Source organism: Egretta garzetta, unplaced genomic scaffold, assembly GCF_000687185.1.
Source record: "Egretta garzetta isolate BGI_Z169 unplaced genomic scaffold, ASM68718v1 scaffold759, whole genome shotgun sequence".
NCBI classification, from domain to species: Eukaryota; Metazoa; Chordata; class Aves; order Pelecaniformes; family Ardeidae; genus Egretta; species Egretta garzetta.
Genome location: NW_009260944.1, coordinates 599395 through 609425, shown reverse-complemented (window position 1 = coordinate 609425; position 10031 = coordinate 599395). Strand labels below are relative to the sequence as shown.

General features: G+C 46.6%; 1 protein-coding gene across 1 annotated transcript in view; it reads left to right on the top strand.

Annotated features, from left to right (window-relative positions):
• The window catches only part of BIN1 (bridging integrator 1), a 54261-nt gene extending 44514 nt beyond the window's left edge, over window positions 1–9747 (top strand). Inside the window, exons 13-16 of the mRNA XM_035902578.1 lie at window positions 3461–3553; window positions 4350–4460; window positions 5868–5969; window positions 9496–9747. Of these exons, the coding sequence (XP_035758471.1) occupies window positions 3461–3553; window positions 4350–4460; window positions 5868–5969; window positions 9496–9603 (414 nt within the window). The 3' untranslated portion in view covers window positions 9604–9747. The remainder of the gene's footprint in view (window positions 1–3460; window positions 3554–4349; window positions 4461–5867; window positions 5970–9495) is intronic.
• The last annotated feature ends 284 nt before the right edge of the window (window positions 9748–10031 follow it).

The window sequence follows — 10031 nt, the reverse complement described above, 5'->3', positions numbered from 1 at the left end:
GCCCCAGAGGCAGCCACATGTTTGCAAGTCAGGTCTGGCACACCCCATTGCCTTTCCCTGCTAACTCACCCATCTTTCCTTTGGCATGATGCTGTGACATTCTCCTCAAACTGAATCCCACTGTGGCACCATCCTCACCCTCCACTCCCCAATATTTCCTAAACTCTGTATATCCTGTTGGCCTTGTATGCGATGTCTAAATGTCTCAGCTGCTCCTGGTCCTTACTGCCTGTACCATTGGGTATACATACATGTTTGGAATTATCTGTGGTGTTTGCTGTTCATTGACCCTTGTTGCCAGAAAGGCTGATGTGAAATAGCTCAGCCTGTGTCTACACTTGAAAGTTAAGTGCAGGCCCAAGAGTTACCTGGCATCTGCCTCAATGTCATCTTTGGAGCTTGCTGACGAGGGAGACCCTACGCTAGCTCTGCATCTGAAGCAAAGCCAGACCCTCATTTATGCCCTCTAGACACATCAGGCCTGGGAAGGTCTCGAATTGCTGCAGATTAGCTCACTGGGAGATACTTCAAGTACAACTACTTTTGAGCCCCTCTGGACAAACAGCCAGCAGTGTGGGCAGAAAACCCTTGTTCCGGCACTCAAACCTGCTACTTGAGCTGGCTACGTCCCCTGGTGGTGTAGATGTAAGCACATGTCCTTGGTTTATGCTGGGGCATGAGTCCTGCCAACCTTTCCATTCTCAAGGGCCAGATTGCCACCTAGAGTCAGTACTTGGAAGGACATGGCTTAACCCTTGCTGAGAACTTAGCCCAAGGACTCATTGTGGCCAGTGCTCTCCTTCAGATGAGTTTGGGTCATGTCGAGAAAGATGTTTGCCATGTGTTTTTGTCAGCCATCCATGTTTAATATCTGTCTTTCCCCTGTATGTGCATTGTCAGTCTGTCTTGGTAAGAAAGAAAAGAAGTTTGTGTTTTCGCAAGGAAAGACCTTGTGTCTTTCGAGTGGATGGGCAGGGGTGAGGTATGACTGTATCTGAGCTGTGCTTACAGCCTGGGGTGTAGAAAGTGGTTTGGGCCATTTCTCCCATCCTGGAAACTGATTTCACCCAAAGGACAACTTAACCAATGGGGGATTGCTACTAGGCAAAATGTTCTCACCGTGCCAATGCTCACCTTTGCATACCATACACAGTTAAAGAGCAGAGCTCCCCATAGCTGGGGAATCCTCCTCTTGCTCTTCAACTCCTCTGAAGTGTTTTTGCTCTAATGTTATTCTTAGCTGTTGATGAGAGGAGACTTGTTGCATGGTTACATAGTCCCATGTGCAATGAGGTTAACAACTGCACAGAAACTTGGATGCAGCAGAACTTGCTCAGTTCTGCAGATTAGGAAACTTGTATTTGGTGGGTATGATGCTGCTGTTGGAATAAGCAAAGCTTTCAAACCTGGCAACAGCAGTGAGCAATTCTTCTCCCTATAGTATCTTTCCATGACTGTAAATGCTTTTATAGGCCTTTGCATGCCCACAGGTACATAAAATAGAAAAATTAGTAGCTGACATGAAAATGCCCTTTGTTGAAATCCGGGGGATTAATTTAGATTCAGTTTCTCTGGTTATTAAATACTGTTTTTGCAAGTTAGCTGCTTTTAAAAAAGCAGCTCAGGTTGAGCTCCTTTTCACTTGTCCACATAAAAACCATACTTGGCCAAATAGAGTTTGGCTGGCCTCTGTCCCAGTTCCAGTTTGACTGAATTCAAATAAAAAGCAACCTGGGAGTGAATCTAATTAAACAGGAGAAGGCTTTGTAGCATTTCATATGCATACATTTACCCTAGCACTACCAAAGCTGCTATGGGAACCCCCTTCAGGATGGGAACAGCTCTGCGGGTTATAATATCCTCTGGCAGTATAGGCCTGTGGACATGGTGATGGGGAGACATGAGGAAGGATGTGATGGGAAAGGAGAGCGTGTGTTAAATGGCACCATTGGAGCAGCTGAAAGTAAAGTAATGGCTTTTTGTTAAATCAAGGATTTATTTCTTTGTTATTGCTGCTGTTACCAGAAAACTACTTGGAACATTGTGCCAGTGCATGGCTAGTAGCTAGGTGGGTGTAGAGGTAAGGGTTACCATGGTCGTTGCTTTACACTGGGCTTTTGTAGGGTTGGGACTATGAGAATTGCAACATTAAGAAATCTGGACGATGCCTTGTTTAGAACGTGGTTGTACACAGGGGTACATGTGTTTACCAAACACGAGGCATGTAGGCATGCTAAAGCTGGTTTATTCACATATATTAAAAATGGGAAATGTCTGCATAACAATCTCCTTTGTGCAAGTCTAAAGTGGATATCTGGTTAGATTCTGCAAAGAGGCGCATGTGTTATCTGGTATAGAGAACAAATGGATATCGACTGGCCATAAAGACACTTGAGCTGCATATTAGACCCCCGAGATTCTCCTCTGGAGTCTTCCCAGTTGCTGCCTGGCCAGTATCCCAAGGGGCTGATCTGCAGCATTGATGCTACCAATCTAACTTACTTCCTGCGTTGCTGCAGTTTCTGGGAGGGGCAAATGAATATCTTTAATTTTGTATTAAGAGACCTATCTTGACTTCAGGCAATGGAGAATAAAAACTTGAATTGCTGGAAGCATATCAGAGGTGTTTGGTCTTTTGCGGACAGGGGTTTCTGTGCACAAGAAGCTTCCTAGAACAGACTGTGCCAGGCAGTGATTTGTAGGTGTTGCTGAATTTTTCTCCCTGGTGGTGGCAGCTCTTGTGCATTAGAAGCTCCTCTCTCTGCCAACACAAATGTGTGTATGTGTGCACGCACCATACAGAATATTCATAGCAAATTCTTACTAACAGAGTATTCACAACAGAATCCAAATTTATGACTCTTTGGGCCTGTCCAAAATCAATTTGGGAGAAAGTTATCTCAGATTTCAGTTAATTTTGATTCGGTGCTAGTGTCATGTAGATGCTGGGTCCAGATTAAGTTTCCTATCTGGACATGTTATTACGACGTCTCTTCTGTTTCTGGGAGTATGCAAAGGCTTAAAATTCCATGATTTTTAATCCTTAGAAGTAGCCTATTGAGAGATCCTTGTCCCTCAGCATGCAAGCAGACTTGTATTCACTTACAGGTGGCCAATCTACATGTAACAATAGATACTGTGCATGTGTAAAGTAGGCCTGTAATTTAGATAGTGAAAAGAAAGTGGTGCACGGGATTTTTGTCGTTTCATTGATTTCCTCGGGAGTATTGCCTGCTGCATGGCTGGAGTGAGGGAATGCAGGCTTTACTGTGATTTCACTGGGTTGCAGAGAAAGAGGGAGACAGAATCCTAGTAAGACCCTGAGGTTTCTCACCTGTTTGTCAGCAGATGGCAGCAGTCAACAGCATAGAGCACTTGGACAGACTGAGCTGCACTTTTCTGCACACACACATAGCTGTAACGATCCTGACTTTCCACCTGGATGACTTTTGTATTGCAGCCTGCAGAAGCAGCCCATGCAGGAGCGGAAGCAGCTGGATCAGAAGCAGCAGCTGGAGCTGAAGCATCTAAAACTGAAGCTGATTCAGGATCGGTAAGCACCTCAAGGGACAGCAGTCCCTTTTCTCCATCACATCCCTTTGTCATACAACAGATATGGGAGGCTGGGAAAAGAAATGTGTGGCTTCTTGGAGAAATGCATCCCTGCCACCTCAGTGGTCACAATGCTCCTATTCATAGGCCAGACTTAGCTGTTGCACTTTATCTGTGTAATGCTTAGGGAGATGCTCTGCTGGAAGAGCCACAAAAAGAGCTGTCCCTCCACTCACATGAAGCTGGCCCATGGTCCATGCTGTGCTGAGCTTGAATTGTCTGCTGCATTCCTCCTTGCTCGCCATTTACTTTACCTACCCTGTCCTCCTGGGCTCTGCCTGTGTCCCCTGAATATCCAAGGTTTCTTTTTTTTTTTTTTTTTTTTTCCCCCCCTGACATTGCCACCTTTTCAGGGGACTGAGTAGGTCCCATCTCATGGCTGCTTGGTTCCTACAGGCATTTGAGTTGTCTCTTCCATGAGGGCTCTACAAGAACTGCATCATGACCGCAGCAAATAGGAAGTGATGGGCATTATGATCCCACAAAACCTGTAAATCCTCTCTGCCATTCTGCAGCCTTAAGCAAAGGAAGACAGCAGTTACCTCTCCTGCCTTCTCACTGCTGCCTCTTCTGTCCTTTGGGGTGTTTTTGTCACTGAATGGTGTGCTGGGGAAAATCCACTGAAGCCATGGGTAGGGCTGGGATGTGGATCCTCCAGGGTGAACTTGGAGCTGCAATTTTGGATTCTCTTTTCTCAATGGCTTTTTTTTCCTTCCCTGGCTGCTGCTGCCTACCAGAGCTCTCTGCCTGCTGTTGTCGTGGAAACTTTCCCTGCTACCGTCAATGGCACTGTGGAAGGAGGCGCTTCGTCTGAAAGAGCTGACATGCCCCCAGGATTTCTGTTCAAGGTGAGTGCATGGTGGTGGGGCACAGAGTTCCTGGTAATCTTTTTTCTGTAATGAATTAGCTACTTTCGCTCATCATGGCCATGGGCTATGCCACATTGAAAGGGAGAAAGGAAGTTGAAGGAGATACACCTTCCTCTCCAGCAGCCCAGCTTCATGCAGTTTCAGATGCTTCAAAGGACTGTATAAGAGCATCGGTGTCTCAACGTCTGGCTGTGCTCTGTAACAAAACTCCCCTTCCTTCTCTCTGCTGCAGTTATTTCTGTCTCTGATGGTGTGGTAGTGTCAGTCACAGACTCTGGATAGTAGATAAGAAGTTGTACTCCAAACTGGAAAGGTTAAACTTTGATGCAAGTGGCAAATGAAGAAGAGTTGAAAACATGTGTAGGGTCAGGGGACTTCATGCTTGGGGAAATTAGAAAGCCAGGATGATCAGGGAAAAGCATAGGATTAGACAGAGAAGTCTGGTGGGTACTCTGAATACGCCAAAGATCACTCACAGCTTGTTTTGAAGGTATGGAGGAAGGAGTGATTCTGGGTGAGGTTAGGCCACAAATTTAGCGTGCATAATGGAATATGGTAGCAAGACATCACAGATGCATCATGCCCTGAAAGTGAGAAATTACAGCCTCCTGCTGTAGGAATGCTTTTCTTCTGCTTTAGTCATGTCCATGCTTTTTTTTTTTTTTGGGAGGGGGTGGGGTGGGGAGGGTAGTTCTACCAAAAGCAGAAGAATGACAAAACCCTAAAGAACAATAGGAGGCTCATCACATTTAGGCTGGTTACAGGCAGCATTACAGACTGTAGTGCTCGAAGAGAAGAGCTGTGGTTTGAATCAGAATAGCTGTAACACAGATGTTGATAGGAATTAGGCTGAATACCAAAGAGAAAATGTGGCAGGATACAATCACCTGAAGATCCAAACTGATACTCTTCCCTACGTTTCTTTTCCCTGCTTGCTGTGACAGAGATGGGAGGCTATAATCTCCAATACTTTCACAGTCCAGCTGCAAAAATAATATGGGGCACCAGTCGAGTGAATACAGGCTTTCTATCCTTTGAGGTTTTTAGGCCTATACTGTGGGAATTCAACCCTCCTAAGGAAGGATGGGGAGGTGCTGATGTGTAACAAGTTGAATGAGACTCACTAGGATGCCCCTGTGGCAAAGGCAAGCTGTGTGCCAGGCTGTATGAACAAGCATTAGATAAAGGGAAGTGATTATTCGCGTAAATGTGGCATTTGTGATCCAAGCTTGCCCTGCCTTGAGCAGCAGCTTGGATCAGATGGTCTGCAAAGGTGCCTTCCAACCTGCATCATCCAGTGAATCAATGGAGTGGAAAGCCTTGACACCCATGTCAGAGCTGGGTGAGAGAAGGCTCGCCTCACCCAAGCTCTCCTCTTACCTGTAGGTCCAGGCCATGCATGATTACACAGCCACCGACAGCGATGAGCTGCAGCTGAAGGCCGGGGATGTGGTGCTTGTGATTCCATTTGAGAACCCTGAGGAGCAGGTGAGTGGGAAAGACAGTGTGTGAGCCTGGGCTGGGAGGACCCAAGGGGATTTCCAGAGCTGCTTCTTCCTCCACTAACAGTTGGCTGGCTGGATGCAGAGCCATCAGTTTGTGGCTGGGAGCTGGTGGGAGAGCCGGTTGTCCTTGAGCTTGAGATTGGCTTCCTGCAACAGAGGGGACGACTCTGCTTGTGATTTGGAAAGTGGAGACATTATCTTGCATAAAGCATGTGAAATAGCCATGGCTCCCTGACCCTTTCAGGGCATTTGAGCCAATACAGTGGCTTCCTTGTTCAGGGAGCCCAACAGAGCCCATACTTTGCCTCCTCGCTGCTCCTAAAGTTGATGCACATCCCTTATGACCACTGCAGTGCAGCCTGTGGCATTGGCAGGAGTGATACACAGTTTGTGATGATGTTTTCTTCCCTTTTGAGATGTGCTGGAGCTCTGAGAAAGCAGCTTGCAATGGATGATGTCTTGCACTTCAGTATAGCAATGGCTATTTCCAAAAGACAGCGTTTGGTCAGGAGATGGCAGCAGAACTAAAGGTTGGAGCAGATTGCTCAGCCCCAGAGAACCGTCTTACTGTCCGTCTCCAACCTGAATTTAACTGGCGATGTTTTTCTTTAATCTGAGCTATTTCTAGAAGCATTGAATAAATCCTCCTCACTTGCTGTGTTTGAGGGCTTCCAGCTGATAAAGTCTGCAGCAGTTTTACTACTTTGGCTGAGGGAGGTGGTGATTTTATAAAATTCATGCTCATATCTCTAGGTTTTTGTTTAGAAAAGGAAGGGAGTTCTCCAAATTGATCTAGTAGTCATCAGCTCTTTGGGTTTGGTCAAGCCCAGACAAGATCTGGATTCCACAAGGGGTAAAGGGAGTGTGATGTGTAGTTCACTGGCCACAAAAGTTGTGGATCCTCTTTGTGGCTCAGCTGTTGGCTTTGTGAATTATAGAGTCAGATCTTGCTGCTGCTTGTGAAATGGAAGCTATAATGTGCCAGCAGTTCCTGTAGAGCTAGGTGCTCTGAGGGGAACAGTTGTATGGGGAAGCGGCAGTGATTCCTTCTGGAGACAAGACTTCTAACTGAGTGGGACTGCCCTGCACAAGCATTTGTGAGCATTTCTTTCTCAGAATGCTTTTTGGTTGGGAAATGAGTGGCAGCTCCCCTAGTTTCTGTGGTAGGAGATGGCATTTGTGGAGCAGTTTTTCAATGCCGTATGTTTGCACTCTAGCTGGATGTGGGTGCAACAGCCATGAACTCGAGACTCTCCAAGCTGCAGAGGGTGAGCTCTGAGTGTTGCTAACATGATGCTGTAGCTGCACTGAAGCCCTCTAACCCTACTATGGTGTATCCCATGCTACAGCTCATTTCCCTAACCTCAACCATATCCAGCCAGAAAATGTTGGCTGTTAACATGTGCATGAACTGTGCACGTGAGCGGAGAAAGCTTAGGATAATAGACTGATCCATGTTGCCATCTTGCAGCTTAGGTGTCAGTTTGTGGGTGCATCAGCCAGGCCTGGATTCATCTCTCTTGACAGAAGAAAAGGTTGAGGGTAGCAACACTTCTAAGCTGGAACTTTAAGTGATGTTCAAAATGTCAAGGGTCAATCTGTGTCCTTATGTCTGATCCCTACAGCTGAGGAGACCCTTCGTAGCAGGATGCAGTGGGCGTGATGCATGCTATATGGCACAGACGCTGTGTGCAAATGGATGAGCTCTTGTGCTTGCCGTGCTGTGAGCTGGAAGCTGCCTTCCAGACACGTGGGCTCGGTGTCTTTTGCCTAATCATTTGTCTTCCTGATTTATGGCATGTCAGTCCTTCCACAGCCCTTGCAGCTGGCTGCTGCAGATGGGTTCCCATCTCATGCCATTCCCATGACATCTCCTGAATGCTCAAATCTAAAGCAGCAGCAAAGGCTAGCTGAGCCCAGAGGCACCCAATACAGCCTGCAAGGAGCAGGGAACTCAGATGCAATGGCTTGTCTGAGCTGCTGCCACATGAAATGTGCAGAAAACAGGACAAGAGGGCATAAGCTGCAAAATGGCAGCAGAAAGCAATGTGTGCCCTGTGGATCACCCCTGTCGAGGGCTGCATCACTCCTGCACTGTGCAGGTACATTTTTAAAGAACACATTTCAAGGGAGGCATTGCTTGGCCTTGAGTAAATGCCCAGGTAACTCCTGGTAGTTCCAGGAAATCAGAAGCATCAGAACAACTGTGGGAACCACACACACAAATGCTCCATTTCCCCACAGCTTAGAGCATCTGGTTACCTGAGTGCTTCTGCCTTGGCAAGTTATGTAGTTGAATGTGATAAGCCTGGTGCCTGCTTTGCCCAGAGGAGTGGATGCAGAGCAGGCTGTTGAGTTTGGAAGCAGTGGTCCCCTGTGCAGCTCTTAACCCATAAGCTGCTCCACTGCAGATGACTCCAATGAGTGGGTATATTTGCATGTTGAAGGGGTGCATGGTGGCAGCTCCAATGAGTGGGTATATTTGCATGTTGAAGGGGTGCTTCCATGGTGGCAGCTCTAAAGCATGCAGAGAATAGGGTGGCTGCACACCTGAGCTGCAAGCAGTGCAGCCTTCCCTCCTTGAATATCTTGTCTCCCTCATGTGCTTCAGATGGAGCAGAAATCTCGATGCTAGAAACCCTGCAGGTAGAGGGTGGGAAGTCTGGTTCTCCTCCTGAGCAGGTTCTACCAGGCAGGACTCCATTTGCCTCAGTGAAAACTCATCCCTGTTTATAGATGTATAGGTTTGGTGGCTAGGGAGGACCCTTGTGAGACACCTTGAGTCCTACATCATGTGTAGCACAAGTTTAGGAGTTTTGCCAACCTCACCATCAAGCAAGTTGGACATCAAGCCCAACAGGCTGCTGGGTTTTGGGAAGATGGGATGATCTCCTCAGCTCCCAGTGCTCATAGACCAGAATTTCAGCACAGCAAACAAGACTCATTTTGCCTGTGCCACCTCTCTAAAACTCTAATCATCCAAGTGCCCTGACTGGAGCAGGGGATGAGCACCTCCAGGGAGTGATTCATCCTCTTCAAAGACCTGTACCCAAGATGAATGGGATGAATTGCGCTGCGGAGGTGCTAGTCTCTTTTATGACTACGGTGAATGCTAGACCCCTCATGTTTAGGTTGTGAAAGCTGAGATAGGCAATTCCCATTCTGTAGCTATAGAGACTTTCTTTGTCAGAATTTCTCCTGCTTCGGTGGGTGTAAGTTATGACATGTTTCTATTACACCTGCTAATTGTTTACAGTTCCACTGTCTCTAGACACTCTGGGTCAGATAGGAGTTTTGGTACTGATGCTGGTGGGATGTAGCCTTCTCCCTGTTTAAAAGGGAACAAAAGCATTTTTTTCCCTTCTCCCCCATCCTCTTCCTAGATTGTCTCCAAGCCAAATACGAGCATGGCTTTGATAACGCCTTGACACCTCCTTGGCCTGTAGTCTGTAACAAAATTCCCTGCTCACATCTATCCCTCAGCATCTGATCTCTGTCTTCTCCTCCAGGATGAAGGATGGCTGATGGGCGTGAAGGAGTCTGACTGGATCCAGCATAAGGAACTTGACCAATGCCGAGGGGTTTTCCCAGAGAATTTCACAGAGCGGGTGCAGTGAAAGCCTAAGCCCACCAGCCGCATTTCTGCTGGAAGAAAGCAAGTTTTCTGGTAGATAATTGAAAAAGAACAGCAAAATGAAAAGAGAGAATTTTAAAGGAACAGAAGCCTGAAAAAAAAGTCAACTTAAAGGATGTGTTCTTCTCAAAGGGCAAGGTTTCAGAAGTAAATTGAAATACAAAGTGTTATCAAAATATATACATATTAATAATAATAAGGCAAGTCAGATACCCTCTTCCCCCTTTGGTTTTAACAGCATTTGGATTCAGAGGACTGATACAGAAGCAACTCAAGTGTGGTTCTCTAAATACTGCGTTGACTGAATTGGCAACATTTCAGTCTGGTCCCTGGAGAGGCAGTATTTGTCTAACAGCTTGAGAGTAGAAGCTGCATTTGCTCTTGGGTGGGTTCATCTGTGTTGTATTGGAG